The sequence below is a fragment of the Phaethon aethereus genome, assembly GCF_964289735.1.
Source record: "Phaethon aethereus genome assembly, chromosome: 3".
Classification (NCBI taxonomy): Eukaryota; Metazoa; Chordata; class Aves; order Phaethontiformes; family Phaethontidae; genus Phaethon; species Phaethon aethereus.
The window spans coordinates 110,100,395-110,117,848 of record NC_138576.1 but is presented as its reverse complement, the minus strand read 5'-3'; the positions used below and the strand labels follow the sequence as shown (position 1 = coordinate 110,117,848).

Genomic DNA, 17,454 nt, shown 5'->3' with positions numbered 1-17,454 from the left:
AAACAGTGCCGTTCCTCACGGAATATATTTCCCGAGTCACTAGATAACTTGCTGCCTAACAGCTAATCAGTCGGCGTTTGCTGATGCTGAAACAGGTTTTAAATAAAAAGCATCGAATTGCATCAGGCGCCTCGTGCATAGTCCCTCTTTATACAGGGAACACACGCTGCTGCTGTGTGTGCCAGAGCGCGACTGCTGAACGCGGCTCCGTGAGTTTTCTGGGAGGGAAAGCGACCGCAGAGCCGGGTTTGGCGAGAGCAGGGTGCCAGCGTGCCACAAGCAGGCGCAGGCTTTGATGGTGCAGAAGAGTTGGAGGCGTGCTCAGCTTTCGGCATGACAACCTGCCTGCTCCCTTCCTTGCAGGCAAACGAGAAGAGCACGTACCTGCCCCTCACCAGCATCACTTGGTAACGCCGCCCGCAAAGCTATTTTTTCCAGTACGGCGAAAAATCCTTTAGTCTGAGTCTGGGGACGTTACGGCAGGTAACTCACAGAATCACAGAATCACAGAATCACAGAATCACTAGGTTGGAAAGGACCTTTAAGATCATCAAGTCCAACCATTAATCCAGAACCACCATGTCCCCTAAACCATGTCCTGAAGCGCCACATCCACACGTTTTTTGAACACTTCCAGGGATGGTGACTCCACCACCTCCCTGGGCAGCCTGTTCCAATGCCTGACCACCCTCTCAGTGAAGAAATTTTTCCTAATATCCAATCTAAACCTCCCCTGGCACAACTTGAGGCCATTTCCTCTTGTCCTATCACTAGTTACTTGGGAGAAGAGACCAACACCCTCATCGCCACAACCCCCTTTCAGGTAGTTGTAGAGAGCGATAAGGTCTCCCCTCAGCCTCCTCTTCTCCAGACTAAACAACCCCAGTTCCCTCAGCCGCTCCTCATAAGACTTGTGCTCCAGACCCCTCACCAGCTTCGTTGCCCTTCTCTGGACACGCTCCAGCACCTCAACATCCTTCTTGTAGTGAGGGGCCCAAAACTGAACACAGGATTCAAGGTGCGGCCTCACCAGTGCCGAGTACAGGGACACAATCACTTCCCTACTCCTGCTGGCCACACTATTGCTGATACAGGCCAGGACGCTGTTGGCCTTCTTGGCCACCTGGGCACACTGCCGGCTCATATTCAGCCGGCTGTCAACCAGCACCCCCAGGTCCCTTTCCGCCAGGCTGCTCTCCAGCCACTCCTCCTCCATGTACGTACAGCTGTGCCTGTGCTCCTGGACCTATGTGCAAATAAGCCCTTGAAATGTAAACCGAAAGTTTCAGGAGAGCCTGGAGGCAATGCCCTTACAGTTCCCGACAGGCCGGGATAAAGAAGATTTCTTTACTATAAATAGCTTTAATTCTCCCTTTGTGCAATACTAGTGCCGGGCAGGGCGGGCAGCAGCAGAACGTTTCCTGCACGTGGCGGTGGAGTCAAACTGGAGCGGTGTGAACCTCGTGGCTCTGATTTTCTGTGGCCAGCTGCAGGAGCCTGACACGGGGATTGGCACAACCAGGATCCCAAGCTGTCGGCTTTGGGATGCCTGAACGCATGCCGGTGTTGGAATGAACCACAGACCTCTTGCTGGAAGCTCTCGGCCATCCCCAGTGGCTGTGAAAGACCCTGCCGGTGGTTCACGGCCCCATAACATCTCTCTTGAAGCTGTAGGGAAAGCACAAAGGGTGACCTTTTGGAGCAACTCCTTACCTGGGGAGAATTTCGTTATCTTCAGGCAAAGGGGGTGGCAGGATGGCCGGGGGCGTTGGCCAGGGTCACTGCTGCGTGGTCCAGCCTCTGTCTCTGCTCTGCAGCGGATCGGCCGCCTTGGAAGGAAGTCGTGCAGCTGCTGCTTTTCTAGGGGAGCTGCCCCTTGCAAAACTCACTGCCCTTCGAGCACTTCCACAACTGAGTGACTGGACATTTTGTACAGAGACGCGCACCCCCCAGCAAAACTGGTACCAGCCGGCGGCTCCGCAAAATGAGCTGTTCATGCCAGGCAGTAACGTGCGACGACGGGCTGAGGGCTGAGGGCACGGGAGAGCTTCCTTTTGATAAAACAAACTTTCCCTCATTCAGGCATTAAGAAAGATCTCTGATGACTCCTGAAGGAACTGCAGAGGGGACGGTCCCTCCTCTCTCCTGCAAGTGCCGCCGTGAAGTGCCCCTGCGGAGCTGGGGGGGTAAGGTGCTGCGTGAAGCAGAATTGCTGGTGACCCCCGGGGCAGCGACCACTTGCCTCGCAGCCTATTTCCAGCAAGTCAGGGGTGACGTGAGATGGACGAAGCAGCCTCAAGCCTCTCCGTAAAACATGTCCTTAAAACTTGAGTTGGAAATGCCTGGCCAAAGGCGTGTCTGGAACCGGGAGGTGCCCGGATGAAAACCTTTCCCTCTGGTGTAAAGGGATGGGGACGTGGTACCTGTTCCTCGTGTGGGCGTGCTCAGTGACCAGCCTTCTGTCTCGTTCGGCTTGGCAGATAGGTTTTTGTGCTGTTTTTTCTCCCCGGGGGACTCGGGGGCCATTCCCCTGTGCTGGGAGCAGTGCCCGAGCAGAGCTCGTCGTTCCCGGGAAAGCCCCGGCAAGGGAGAGCCAGGATGGCTTGCCCTGCTTGGGGGGCCGCTTGCCTTCGTTCTGCCCGCGCTTTGAAGTGCCTCAAGGTTTTAGCTATAAAGCTCCAACCACTGAAAAACAAAATCTTGGCTTGGGAAGGCGCATTGCCTTGGCGTGTTTCCTGGGACTGAGTGACTTACGATGCTGTGCGGTGGGGGCAGGACTCCTTGTTTTAGAGGGGGTAGGTTATGTTCATCTGGTGTCCAAACTCTCTCGGAGACTTTTTTTCCCCTTTTTTTTTCACAACATCAGCCAGGACTTGATGTTACTATTTTAAAAACAAAAGGAGGGGACATCCCCCCCCCGCCCCTTCCCTCCCGCGCTCTGCCAAAAGGAGAACAAAGAACAGCTGAAGCACACAAGTTCTGGCACTCCGTTTGGAAATAAAAACATTCATCCTCATGTCAGGTAGGGAACTGCCTGACCCCCCTGCCAAAGCAAGCAAGCCGGGCGGCAGAGCAAACCCGCGGCGCAGAGGAGCCTGGGGGAAGGGGATGCCCGGTGTCACCCCGCGCTTGGGCAGCTGCTTGCCAAGCTCCTGCGCCGCTGTACCGGTGCCAGGGCGAGCCGGGACACTCCCGGCCGCGGGCGGTTGTCCAGGGAAGGGCCACCCCGCTCCTCCCTGGGCTGGGAGGTGGGGAAGGACCTTTCTTCTTCCCTTCCCCCCTCCCCGCTCCCCCACCGCACGGGCAGCCCCCGCATCTCCGCGCGATGCGTCCCCGCTCCCCGGCGGGGCTGGTGCACGGCGCAGGGGTAACCCGATGTAATTTCCACGCTTTAGACACTAACGTCTTTGTCTGGCTTCTTCCTCGCCATTTAAACATGTCAGCAGTTCCCAGCACGGATTCCTGTGCCGTGAGTTCACCCCCAGCAAGCATCCAAACTGCAAGTCGGGGCTGCTGGCTCTTCCCCGCCTGTCTGCGAAGCGTTACTGGAACAGGGGCCGGTTCTCCAAACACGAGGAAGAGATTATTTGGGCTTTCTGGAAGGCTCCCTCCCATGCCTTCAGAGCGGAGCAAATGAGGATAATTTATCTGTGGGCTTCCGGCTGAACCCAGTAACTCGGAGCGGCCATGACTACGCCGTCTCTTTGTCCCAGCTCCTGCAAGAAGGCGTTTTCCCATTGTCGCCGTTGTATATTTTTTGCCCGTTTCGTTTGCGCCGTCGCCTTCTGGGGCCGAGATAAGAGGCCGACCCCCTGCCTTTTACTGGCGGCGTGTTCCCTAGAACAATCCAGGGAAGAACTCTCACAGGAAAGAGCCCTCGAAGGAGGCTGTCGTACGTCTGATGCAGCCCTCGTTACAGTCATGTAAATAGTTCTGTGCAATCCGCCTGGCGAGAAACACAATGTGTTAGAAGGGAATTGTTCTCTAAAATGCCGTTACGGGTGGGCCAAAGCAGGCGGATCAGCCCCGCGCGGGTTGCCAGCTTAATGGACAAAGCAGCTGCCTTTCGGCGGGGAACAAAAGCCTACGCGCGCTCGTGCGAGCGTCCCGTGTTCCCCGAGGGAGCTGGAGTTGAGTTTTGTGGCCAGGTAGAAATCCCGGGGGGAGCGGGGCTCCCTTCCCCGCTCCGCCTTGCCGCGCTCTAACGCGGTTCCCCAGGATGGGTTGATGTCCCCGCAGCTGCCGTAGGGAGATGCGGGGAGCGGAGACAAGGCAGTGCGGGTGGCTGGGCCCTCTGCAGCAGGAGCGGCCAGCTGGAACAGCACTGTAACGCCATCCGCTTTAGTGAAGCTCCTCGTGATTTTTGAACGTAGGGTTGAGGCTCAGCGGCTCCGGCTTGGCACAGGGCAGTGGGAAAAGAGCAGATTCTCTGTTTGCTTCCATCCTGCGCTGGCTCCAGTGCCTCCTCCCATGTCCAAAGCAGCCACATGCTGCCTGAAGTGACTTTACAGACAGTAACAGCTTAAAACATTGCATTCACCTTTGTGATTTTTTTTTTCCCCCCCCTTAGAGCAAATCATGGCGGAAGATCAAGAATATGGTGCACTGGTCCCCATTTGTGATGTCTTTCAAGAAGAAGTACCCTTGGATCCAGCTAGCGGGACACGCAGGTACAGAGCATGGGGAGGGGCTGGGTGGTGGAAAGGCTCTTCATTATCGCGGGTTAATGAGCTTTGCTGGCCAGAATTGCATCTGACTGCCGCATGAATGTCAGATTTCAGCTCCCACACCTCCAGCCCAGGAGGGTGACTTACCTAAGCGCTAGGGAGGGTGACGTGGAGGTGCAGTACTGTGTGCTTTCTGGCTCCCAGGGCCCGCGGGCATTACCGTGCGCTGCGTCACACTTTCCTCTCAAGCAGCTGAGTCCTTTGGGTGAGACCCAAGCCCTCTTGCCGATCCACAGCAAAGCCAGCGACGCTGCCCAGAACAAAGATGCCCCATGCGTGAGCACAGAGACAAAGCCACAAGGTGTGAACCTACCATGAAGTACGCAGAGGCTGTGAAGCGAACATGTTGGGTGCTGCAGGGCAGGTCTCTGCTGCTTAAGGTGTGACATTGCCGGTCATAAACCTCTGACAACTCTATGTGTATCTGGCAGCCCAAGCTTCTAAGTCCCAGCCTGCCGGGTGGTCAGGTGCAGGTGTAAACGGAGATGCCTCCAAGGTGTTGGGCTGCCCTTTTTGTTTTGGGAAGGCAGAGCATCATCCCCCATCCAAAGCATGTGCCACGTTGTCCCTTCTCACCCTCAGGTAGTTTCAAGGCAGCGGCCAATGGCAGGATACTGAAGAAGCACTGTGAATCGGAGCAGCGCTGCCTCGACCGCCTGATGAACGATGTCCTGAAGCCCTATGTTCCTGCCTACCACGGCGACGTTGTGAAGGACGGGGAGCGATACAATCAGATGGAAGATCTGCTGGCTGAATTTGACTCCCCCTGCGTTATGGACTGCAAAATGGGGGTCAGGTGAGTGGCTTTGGAGACTTTGTTTGAGTTTTAAGATGGGATACTCAAAGCAAATGCATCTCCTGGGTAAAACCCTCTGAAACACACAGGTGGCTATGGAGAAGCTTGGGTACGGGAGAGACACACCAGGCTCATTCCTCCTCTGCTTGTTGACCATCCCATGTGCTCAGAAAGTGGTTTGGTGCAGTGGAGGGGAAGGCTCGCTGTTTGGGCTCGAGTACACCAGAATGGCACAGCAGCTTTCAGGAGGATGGTAACCTGCCTCTCTCTGCCGCAGGAGGATGCAGCTGAGGGGCAGGGAGCAGAAGGTGTGGGAGATCCTGCCCAGGGTGCCAGAAGGGTGAAAAATAGACACTTGAATGGCACAGCTTCGTTGGGCAAGAGACTTTCCTCTGCTCACCCTTTGTTCCCATGCAGACTTGAGGGATAAAACGCATGCTAAGTGGTTTAGTGCCTTTCATGCAAAGTTCTTGAAACGTTTCCTAACAGATGAGCAACATTACCCGTGTCCTCCTTGAGAACCGTCTACAGATACGCCAAGATCCCAGGCTGCAGCCACTTGGCCAGCAGCAGTTTTTGAGCTAGCAAGGCCACAACTGACAAGGGTGTCCCAGAGCGAGCGTGAGCAGGGCTGGTGACCCCAGGGAGCTGCCTGTTCTGCAGCAGCCTCTGTCCACAGCTCGGCCCTGGGTCAGCTGCCGGCTGGCGGCAGGGCGGCTTGAGACCCCCCTCTCTGGCTAAGGCGCAGCCCAGACGCGGTGGAGACACTTGCGCTGCTGGAAAAGCTGATGGGTTCTGTGGGAGGGAGGAATCTTTTTTTTTTTTTTTTTTCCCTCCTGAACTCCCGATGTGAAACTCGAACTGGCGTGTCGGGCTGTCGGCAGGGAAGAGGCAAGGAATACTTTCCACCGGAGGGGTGGAGAGGAGGGCAGGGGCCCCAGCTGGCACGCACCATGCTGCCGTGGGAAGGAGACAGGACCCACTCCTGACCCAGGGATGACAGCCACCAGAAGTGGTGCTGCCCAGGTGCTCCTGCAGCTGTCTGTGGGAGGAGGAAAGCGTCCCATGCACAAATCACAGGTCGGGTGATTTGTGCACCTGGATTTTTGGAGCTAAGACGGGCAGAGCAGGCAAGGGGGCAAATATACCGGGCAGCAGCATCATTAAGTAAAATGGTGCTGCGGGAGGAGCTGGCGAGGGAAGGTGAAGTGGGCTAATGCTGGGGAGTGGGGCATCCCCACGGCTGGGCAGCAGAGGCTCTGGCACATAAACTAAACCTCAGTGCTAGTAAACCTGTCCTCTGAGCCAGCAGCTTGCTGCCAGGCTTGGTTTTCCCCTGCCAACCTAGCTTCAGGATGTGGCAGCCCCCTCCAGTTGCCCCTGAACAAAGCTTTGCCCTAGTTAAGCCCTGGTGGCGGTTCAAGCCTGGAGTGATGCAGGGGGACCAAACCGCAGACACAGACAATCTGTCGTTCTCATCAAAAGGAAATCTAGCTTTCTGAGCAGCATGAGCAGCACTTCTGAGCACACAGCTGCTTTATTCTGCTATTTTATTCCATCTGCCCAAAAGTCATTGGTTTAGTGATCTCAGCTGAAGCCCTTCATTGCTTTTATCTGCAGTGGTTTTCAAAGGGGCTGATGCCCTGGGGATGTCTGCTCAGTGATCATATGCCTGCCCTGAGAAAAAAACACCAGCTTGCCTTGCTAAGCCTGTGGGAAACACAGGATCATCGTCCCACATCGTCTGCCTAGCATCCTCCCTATGCATTTTGCTTCGTTGTGGAGGTGAACCGCACGCTCGGTGCCAGGATTTGGGCACAAATGACATCATGGTTAGAGAGCACAGCCCCTTTGCAGAGCTGGGCATGGCAAGTGGAAGGGGAAGAGCAGTTTGGATTTGGGGGGAAGGAGGCGAAAGGTAGGGTCATTCCTGTGTCGTTTTGCTGGGGCATCTCACCTGGCTTGGCACTTGGAGAGAGGCTGGGCACTTGCCAGGCTGAGCTGGGACAGGTTTGGGTGCTGCAGGAGGAGTTACCTAGTGGTTTATTACAGCTGCAAGAAGTATTATTTTGTGGATGATGGTTTTCTGCATGCCAAAGCGCAGAAGTTCTCCATCAGCATGCTCTAGCACGGGGTGGTTCTCCTCTGAAGGATACATAAAACCAAGGTCTTTGCATGCTCCTCTGCATCCTCCATCCTTCTTCCCCTATCCCAGCTGCACCCCATGGTCCCGGGGGTAGTGGTAAGCGCCTGGCCAAGGCTGCCTCCCTTCCTCTCCTCCATCCTGTACAGGAAGCTCTTGCTTCCACTTAAAACAGACCCGTTACTGGGCAAAATCATCATCAGCAAGACAGCCCTGTGTGAAAACACCCTGTTTAGCAGCTGGTGAGGGCTGGCCCTTGTGGTGCACAGGGTGAGGGGAATGGGAAAGTGCAGGAAAAGCAGAGGAGCGGCTTTGGCAGCAGCCGCCCACCTTGGCTAGACCTCAGAGGGAGCAGCAGATGCTGCTAATGCTAATGGGGCATGGCAAACCCTCTCCCACCTTCAACCCAGCTGGTTCCTGGAGCATGTGGGCAGTTTCCTGGGCATATTTTGAAAGCCGTGTTTAGTTTGTGAGAGTCACTGTTCAGGTGTGCTGAGGGACAGGCCAGCCAGGACCAAGGGGTGGTGGCGGCAGCACCATGAGCACCCCTGAGACATGATCTCCTTATTGCCAAAGTGGTTGTGGTTCCCTGATGAGCTGAGAAGATATCAGGTGTTGATGATGGAGTGCTAATTAAATCAGGATCAATTCACCTGCAACGAGGCTTCCTTCCTTATTTCCCCGTGCTGCTCTACTCTCTGGGGATCAGCTATCCTGGATAGGCTTGATTTCTGGGGCAAGGGCTGCCTGTGGGTATGTGGCACCTCATGTGGTGGCCTTATGGTCCTGCTAACGTCCCTCTTTCACTCCTTGCTAGGACGTACTTGGAGGAGGAGCTGATAAAGGCCCGGAAGAAGCCGAGCCTGAGGAAGGACATGTACCAGAAGATGATTGAGGTGGACCCTGATGCCCCCACTGAGGAGGAGAACATGCTGCGGGCAGTAACCAAGCCCCGCTACATGCAGTGGAGGGAGACCATCAGTTCAACTGCCACACTGGGCTTCAGGATCGAGGGGATAAAGGTGAGGCTGCTCTAGGTGTGCAGAGCAGGGGGAACAGCTGCTGGAGCCTTCAGTAACCAAACTTGCTCACGCACACACAGAGACGCACACAGAGCAGGATGGTGGTGAGACCGTGTCACATCAGGACGTCTCCAGGCCCTGCAGGCAAACCACCCTCGCCAGGCACCTGGCCTGGGGCAGAGCTGCTCTTGGGGAGGAGTGGCTGGAGAGCTGCCTGGCAGAAAGGGACCTGGGGGTGCTGGTTGACAGCCGGCTGAACATGAGCCGGCAGTGTGCCCAGGTGGCCAAGAAGGCCAACAGCGTCCTGGCCTATATCAGACATAGTGTGGCCAGCAGGACTAGGGAAGTGATCGTGCCCCTGTACTCGGCACTGGTGAGGCTGCAGCTTGAATCCTGTGTTCAGTTTTGGGCCCCTCACTACAAGAAGGACATTGAGGTGCTGGAGCGTGTCCAGAGAAGGGCAACGAAGCTGGTGAGGAGTCTGGAGCACAAGTCTTATGAGGAGCAGCTGAGGGAGCTGGGATTGTTTAGTCTGGAGAAGAGGAGGCTGAGGGGAGACCTTATTGCTCTCTACAACTACCTGAAAGGAGGTTGTGGCGATGAGGGTGTTGGCCTCTTCTCCCAAGTAACTAGTGATAGGACGAGAGGACATGGCCTCAAGTTGTGCCAGGGGAGGTTTAGACTAGATATTAGGAAAATTTTTTTTTACTGAGAGAGTGGTCAAACATTGGAACAGGCTGCCCAGGGAGGTGGTGGAGTCCCTGGAAATGTTTAAAAAAAAAAAAAAAAAACCAAAAACACACAAAAAAACCCCCACAAACCAAACTGTGTGGACATAGCATTTCGGGACATGGTTTAGCAGGCATGGTGGTGTTGGGTTGATGATTTCACTAGATGATCTTAAAGGTCTTTTCCAACCTTAAATGAGTCTATGATTCTGAGAGTGCAGCTGAGCTCAGGGCATCAAAGCAAGAGGATGATTTTAGCCCTAATCTCATTAAATCAGCCGCTCAGTTGATTTCTCTGACTGCGAAATGCAAAGAGCCATGCTCCAACTTGAAGGCTCAAATTAGTTGTTTGCTTTTGATACTGCTGTGCTGCGACGCTGAACCGTTAATCCAAATCCCAGCTTGAACGTGTGCTGATCTGTGGTTGGAGCTGTGAGTTTAGCTGCGGCCGGTGAGAAGGCTGGATTTACATCCCTGTCCAGAAAAATTCAGTAGCTTAGCCCTATGAAATGGGGTGAACACAAGCATCAGCACGTTCTGCTGGCACCTGCACGTACCTGTAACATGCTGGTTGTGCTGGCTCAGAGCCAACACTAGTGCTTCTGGAGATACCTGCTGGGATGCTTTTGTGTCCCCCTGCCAGCCCAGGAGTTTTTGTCCTGCCGAGCAGACCTTGTGGTGAGAGAGATGTTCAGGATGGTACTGGAACGGAGTTAGATCTGTAACCACAGAGCAGTTGTACTAGTGATGGAAGACTTGCATGAACATTAAGGACATCATATGCCTTTTGATAGCCAGCCAACGTGAATTAAAGGTAATACCACGCTCAAGCTAAGGGTTTCAGCGCGTGCCTGGGCATGGCATTGGCTTGGCAACCGAGGGGAGCTCAATCAAGTTGTGTGTGGAGTAACTCAAGCTTGGGGCACTGTGGGGGCCCAGGTGGTAGCTCAGGGCAGCTGCTTGCTCAATCTTTATGTGTATCATGATTGGAGGAGTCTCCTTCTCTTTATCACAGATTGTTTTTCTCCTCCCTGAGTTGGCCAGGATTTTCACAGAATACCCATCTGGGTCTCTTGTGGCCTTAACCTCTTGGACCTCTCCTGACCAGAGATGGCAAAATGATGACAGACTTAAAACAAATGAAGCCATTCCCTGAAAAAGGCTTTACACTGGATTTTGCAGACTTTCCTGGTAGCGTTTCCCATGACCTCACCAGTCAAAAGGCAAGCAAATGTTAGACCACAGGTTTAAAAGGCAATCAGCAGGAGCGGGTCACTTGGAGACGCTGCTGCTGATTACCCACGTACCAGACCACCGGTGGGAATGGGATCCGTCTGTCCTCCTGAGTGGGATGAAGTCCCCAGGCTGTGGGAAGCCTGGCGGAGCATGTTGCGCGCAGGGAGGAGGGCACCTTCTTAGTTCAACTATTTCATGGCCAGCAGAGGACATTGCATTTATCTCTAACTCAACCATTCTCAGAAACCCAAGGACCTTCAGCTGAACCCCTTAAAGAGTTTTTCATATGAGGCACCCCTGCCTGTCCCATGTCCCTGCCTGTCCCGTACCCCTGCCTGGGATGCTGCTGGTGATGCTCCCCCTCAGCAGCTCTCTGTGGTGCTTGCCTTGGGCCAGGGCACTTGCCTGCTCCCGCAGCTCTTCTCCAATCCCCCCAGCTCCCCCAAGGTACCTTTTCTGCCGTGGGCACCCGTCAACGTTGTGAGCTGCTCCGGCTCGGGACAACCCTTTGCCTAGTTCCCATTGCTGCTGTTTTGCTGGTGCTTATTATAAAACTGAGGCTATATAAAAAAAAAGCGTGGGCCGGTTGGGACCAAAGCTCCCATGCACTGTTTCTTCTCCCTGCTTTCTTGCTATAATCAGGAATATCTGTCTATTTATAGTCTAACATGATATACCCTTGGCTTCCAGCGGTGCTTCTCAGCCTGTGATCTGGGGATGTTTAGGGGGCTTTACGGCAAAAGCAGGTCATACGTGAACCGTTTGAAATGAAAAACGTAAAAACCAAACCCAAATCGTATTCCCACAAGGGCCAAAAAACACCGTGGAGGGAAATAAAAGCCGTAAAGGAGTGGTGAGAGTTGCACCTCTGTTTTAGCTGCTGCGTGATGTGAGCAGTGGATTTTTTTCAAAGGGGTGAGGCAGCCCTTTAATTAGAAAATGTTGAGAAGTGCTGGCCTCCAGGAGTAATCCTGCTGCTGCTGCTAGGGACTGACTAATTTGATCAAGGCTCTAATTACTGTAATTCTCCTTAAATCCCTCAGCTTCTGGATTATTTTCCCCTAAGCTAAAGCATTAACAGTTGGCTTTTCTTCCAGCAGGGCTGTAGAGCTGGTCGTGCTGTGCCGTATCCCTATTTATTTGCCCTATTTCTGGGGTCGAGGCTCCACATTGGGAAAAGCACCTTCAGTGCCCTGAGCTGCTACTGAGCCCTTGGAGGAAATTTCAGGAAAATATTATTTAATGACAAGTTGCCCCATGTTTTCTTTCCTGCTGCGGATGGTGTCCTGGGAAGAGCGGGGGTGAATCTGCCCTGCCCCTCGCTCACGGCCGGCGGCTGACGCAGGAGAGCGCCTTGCCGTGCAAAGGGCAGGCAGGATGGATTTGGCCCTGGGCTGGAAGGGGGCACAGGGGGAGGTAGAGGAGTGGTGGTAGCCTTTGGGAGAGCGCGGGCAGGTGAGGTGAACAGGCGGCTCAGGGTTGGGAGTGAGGATGGGGACCCTTTCCCGGCTGAGCTGTCGCTTTCTCAGGTCTCGAGGGTCTTCCTCTTTAAAATGGAAATTTTCCTCTGCGAAAGGAGATCGTGACACTCATTTAACTTTCTGGAGTACTTTGAAACTGTTAGAAACAGTAGCTCTTAAAAAAAAAAAAAAAAACCTAAATAAAAATACGGTGCTAAAAGTAATACAGGCGATCCCTGGTGACCCACTTGAAGGTTACTGGAGCTCATTGCAAGAAGTGTCACTCCGGAGCTCCTGCTCTGGTCTGAGTTGCTCGCCCTTGCCTGCAGCAGGGCCATGGTGGGACCATATTCCCTGGGGCTGGGATGTTTGTGAGGTGCCAGGACGAGCCCAGAAAGCCCTCACCTGACTTTCCCAAGCCCGGCAGCTCGTGAGGCCGGACGCAGTGCCGGAGGGAGAGCTGGCTGACACGAACCCTGCTCCCGTGACGCCAGTGCAAACTGGAACTGCCGGTGGGGCGGAGGTTGCGATAGCCCTTATCAGCCCCCCTCACATTTCTCTGTGTGGAAGCCATCCCCCTCGGGGCTCGGACACCTGTAAACGCCCCGGCAGCTGTCAGCCCCACGGCAGCAGCCTCTGGCTGGGTAAGGAAACCGCGGGAGGCGGGTAATGATGGGAGCAGCACTACAGATAGGCTGTTTGGCTTTCCTGGAGCCTAGATTGCCTTATCTGAAAGGACATCTGTGGTTTTAATTTATTTTTGGGAGTACTTGGGAGTCCATCTCCTTTCTTGGATGCTTTGTGGAAAGTTGTGCTCTTTACATGTGAAATCAGTGCTGTGGGCACTTCTCCAAACTGATAACTATCATCCCCTGGGGAGAGGGTGGATGGGTCGATTTCTGAACTGCCACGTCAAGGCTCACGTGATGGGTGTATAGCGGCGTAGAGCCCTTCCCCTACACATGGCACACGTGCCACCAGAGCATCCTCGGCGAGGCCTCCCGCCTGCAGCCTGCTGCCTTGTGAAACACAGCCAAAAGCGGAGAGCCTGGCTCTGCCTGGTCCATCGGTGGGATGGCTGCCATGGCGGGGAGGTCTGCAGCGAGAAGGTTGTCCCTGGCCCCTGCCGCTGAATGTTCTGTCAGCTGCTAGCCTTGCTTTCACACCCCGTGGCAGCACGGTGGTCAGGCTGGGTCCAGGGTGGTTGGCAGCTGGGTGCATCGGTTGCACCCTGTGCAAACAAAGTTTTTCTTGGAGACTGAGGCCGTTCACACGTTGCTTTCGTTACCGCCTTTCTTAACGCTCGCACAAAACGCAAGCTGGAAGTTGGAAGCGCGCTGCGTGATTCGCCCCCAGGCACACATCAGGCGCGGCTTTGGTGTCAGGCTCGCCTTGCCCAGCTCTCCACAGCCCCCACGCTTGGCCTGCCCCCAAACTGGACTGGTCGCTGCCGCCGTGCCCATGGCCAGCCCTCCGTCCAGGGGGACGCACATGACCCCATCCTGGGGCGCTTCCCTGGAAGAGTCTGAGAATCCTGCCAGGACATGTGGATCTCCAGGGCAGGTGATTCATTGTGCTCTCTTCCTTCCCCAGCCTCTGCTCTGCTTCTTCATCCTTACTTCATCTTCCCCAGCCCACAGGATGACTTTTTGGCCTCTGTCCCTTCGCTCTATTGTGTGCAGACGCACTGCCCAGAGCGGCGGGATGGAGCTCGGCAAGCGGAGCCGTGAGCACGAGCACGTGTGGTTTAAAATAGCCCCTGTATCCAGGAAGCGAGCTCTGCCTGCCCGACCCGCGGCCGCGGCGGACAATGAAACGTGCTGATCTAAAAACCAGAGCCCCAGCAGGACCGGGGAGATGGGGAGCGAACCCACAAAGCTGCCCCGAGGTTCGGCCAGGAGCGTCTGGGTCAGGGCTGCGTGCCGTCCCCGCGGCGGCCCGAGCCGTGCCATCGCGGCGGTGGGCTGAGCACTATCCGCCGCCGGGGAAGAGGCGGAGGAGAGCAGAAGGCTGCTCACTGCGTCTCAGTGCCAGGCTGCTGCCTTTGAGGGTTTGCTATCCGTGGGCTATCAAAGGACTAGTGAGGCAAGACGGCCGCGGGGCTTGCTCCTTGCCTTCATCTCATTGCTTCAGTGGCTCGTGGAGGACTTCGCGTGGAGGGGTTTTTGCCTGCTGCTGAGATGTTGTCTCCATCCACGCTCAGTTGTGTCCTGCCGTGCCTGTGCTTGGCTTCCCCCTCCCCAAGCAGGGCTGGAGCCTGAGGCTGGTGTCAGCACCCTGTGCTCAGACGCAGCAGCAATGGGAAGCCGTTTGGGCACGGTGTGGCCAGAAAAGGGTGGTCTCCAGCCGCTGTTGGCAGCGAGTGCTGGGTCCACGAGAGGTAGCTTGCCCACACTGCTGGTGTCCTTGGCAAGTGTGTGACGGTGAAGACTTGCCGTTTGCCTTACGGGGCAATGCAACAGAGCTCTGGCGTGGTTTGGGATGTGCAAGGCAGAGAGCTGCTGCCTCAGCCCTTCTCTGTAGACAGGTCCTTCAGCTGCCAAAAAGGCTGGTTGCATCCTACTCAGGGACATGTGTGGCTGCTGAAACACCCATCCTTGCCCCAGGTCCCTCCCTCCCCATCCCGCTCACCACTCTCCCTTCTTTTCAAGAAAGAGGACGGCACTGTGAACCGGGACTTCAAGAAGACACGGACAAAGGAACAAGTCACGGAAGCCTTCAGGGAGTTCACCAGAGGAAACCACAACGTTTTGGTGAGCAGGGGATGCTGCGGGGGCTGCCGGGAGATGGCTCCTCCTGCAGAGGGTACCCTTGGCTCATCAGCTCCTTGCCTGAGGGGCTGAAGCTCAAGCAATCTCTCTTAAAAGAGCATGAAAAATGGCAAAGAGAAATGCCGTCCTGGTGGAGGGATGAGGGGAGAGCAGCAGAGGGCGGGGAGGGGACACATTTGCTGCAGCAGCACTGCTCGAGCTGGGTCCGAGTCCACTGAGGATGCTCGGGGATCAGCCTCAAAACCCACTGTGAAGGCACAGCCGTGCTTTGCCCCCTCACCCCTGGGGCTGACAGCAGCCTCCAAGCCCGCCGTTTACCCCAGTATGCGAAGGTGCGGGCAGTGGGGGCTCCCACCCTGGCAGAGCAGGCGGCCCATGCTTGGACTTGCAGGACGGGTGGCCAGGTCATCCCCCTGCCTGCACCAGGCCCCCCTTCACATGGGCAAGCCCCAGTCAGCATTTCCCAAGTTCCTCTCTGTTGCCAGGAGGATAAGAGATGTAGCTGTAAACAATTTACACAACTGTGTCAAATATCCTATTTGACAAAGTGCTCCCATTTTAAGCTGTACCATAGAAACCCTACAAGTGCAAGGCTCCAGCTGGAGTAGCCCTGGGCACTGCCTCCTTCAGGTCAGCACATTTGCTTTGAGAGTAGTTACCCAGGGATTATCCCTGGCTCTGTAAATGAAGTTGCCTGGCTGCATTTTATCCATAAAGAGCTTGGAGCACACTCACACCATCATGCCCTGGCTCTGGATGGGGCTCCTTGGCTGAACCATTGCAATACAGTGACCCCCACATCTCCAACCGCAGTCAAAATGTGAAAATTTAGGTGTATTACAGTGCCCAGAAAGCTGTTGTGCATGTTCCTGGGCTTAGTCCTTCATTATCAAAGGGGGCCCCCTGAGAATGTTTAGTGCCTTCCAGCAATTTGCAGGGACGCTCGAACAGGCGCGTGGGTATGCTGACTGGTGTGAAAGCCCTTCCACCTGTGGTACCAACTTTGCAGAAGTGCTGATACGGAGTTACAGAAGCGTCTCACGATGCTTGACTGACTGAGTGATAAAATGACAGATGAGGTGAAGAGGTAACCTATTAAAAAGAGTGCAGGTGAGAGGAAAAAAAGCAGCCTGGCTATGCATGCGCAGCAGCGGCTGCTGAATTAGCCGTTCCCTCCTCGGGGCCACCATGGATGCAGCAGGGGAAGTCTGCAGAAAGCACCAGTTCAGCAAAAGCAAATGCTGTCGCTAAGTTTCGGAAGCCACAGCAGCTCAGAGGATTCTGTAGAGGCCAAAATGATAAGCGGATCCCAAAAAAGAGGGGACACCCTCCCAGGGGATGGGTCTGTGGGAGGATGCTGAGGGACATCTCCCGACATCTCTCCGTGCAAACATGGTGTCATGGAGAGGGTGCTGGGAGGGGTGGCTTTCCTGCCTGCCCCATGCAGCAGTTTTTATGGAACTGTAGCTTACCACAGTGCTGACGGCTTGGTTTTTTTGTGTTTTGTGTGTTGGGTGGGTTTTTTTTGTTTTTTTTTTTTGTTTTTTTTTTTGTAATTCCAGAACAGTTACCTTAACCGGTTGAAGGGTATCCGCGCTACCCTGGAGACATCCCCGTTCTTCAAGTGCCATGAGGTAATACTCATGTTTAGACAGATCTGCCTGGAAATGCAAACTCTTTAGTCTCAGCTTGTCCAAGGAGAGAGGTGGAGTCAAGTCAGAGGTTGTAATTCTCTACAACTTTGAATTTATTCTTGTATCTGTATTTTCATAACCCTGTTTTATCTAATACTCATGTGGAAATACAGCTGATGACTGATATAATGTTCACCCACCTGACATAGGCTCAAATCTAATGAAAACCACTGTTTATACGGATTAAAAGTGATCTAGGAGGAATTTGGGCTGCTTATGGGTTTATATGACTGGGAAAAATCCTTAGTGTGAAAGTATAGGGGTCTTCTGGAGAGAAACGCCCGTCTGAATTGCACGTCAGGTTTCATTTAGCTGCCAGTTGCTCCATGTGATCAAACAAGGCTACAGCATAGCCATAAATTGCAGATATCCCAAAACTGCCTTTGCTGAGCTGGCTGGGGCACCAACGGTAAGGACTTGTCCTTTGGAAGGACTTGCCTCCAGAAATGAGCGTCCAGAAAATCAACATCTTACGCCGTGAAAATTTAGTTCTGGTGGGAAAGCAAAGAGGAAGCGCTACGGTTTTTGGCTGTTTCAGCAGGAATCGGAATGCTCCCTGATTTAATTGAATCATTTTATTGATTTAGCATTGGCAAAGAGTATTTGCTGTCTCATCTACTTAACAAAACACGAGAGCACATATCCTTGGCATGTGTTGTCTCTGGGCAAAAGAGCCTCGTGGGAACCCCCGACTCGCAGGGAGCGGGAGCCACAGCTCCAAGAGCTCGCTGTCCCACAGCCGGAGCCGTGTGAGCCACCTCGGCCCCGGCCACACGCTGAGGGTCCTGCTGGGAGCTGGAGGCAAGTGGGGCCGTGCCTCCTGACGGCAGCTCCGGTAAGGCGAGTGGAAGGGAAATGTCAAAACCGCGGGTTTCAG

General features: G+C 54.6%; 1 protein-coding gene across 1 annotated transcript in view; it reads left to right on the top strand.

Moving 5' to 3' along the window:
- ITPKB (inositol-trisphosphate 3-kinase B) overlaps positions 1 to 17,454 on the top strand; it is a gene marked incomplete at both ends in the record, with an annotated part of 70,406 nt that overhangs the window by 50,300 nt on the left and 2,652 nt on the right. Inside the window, 5 exons of the mRNA XM_081997388.1 lie at positions 4,571 to 4,670; positions 5,310 to 5,523; positions 8,484 to 8,688; positions 14,764 to 14,865; positions 16,446 to 16,517. Coding sequence (XP_081853514.1) covers positions 4,571 to 4,670; positions 5,310 to 5,523; positions 8,484 to 8,688; positions 14,764 to 14,865; positions 16,446 to 16,517 — 693 coding nt within the window. The remainder of the gene's footprint in view (positions 1 to 4,570; positions 4,671 to 5,309; positions 5,524 to 8,483; positions 8,689 to 14,763; positions 14,866 to 16,445; positions 16,518 to 17,454) is intronic.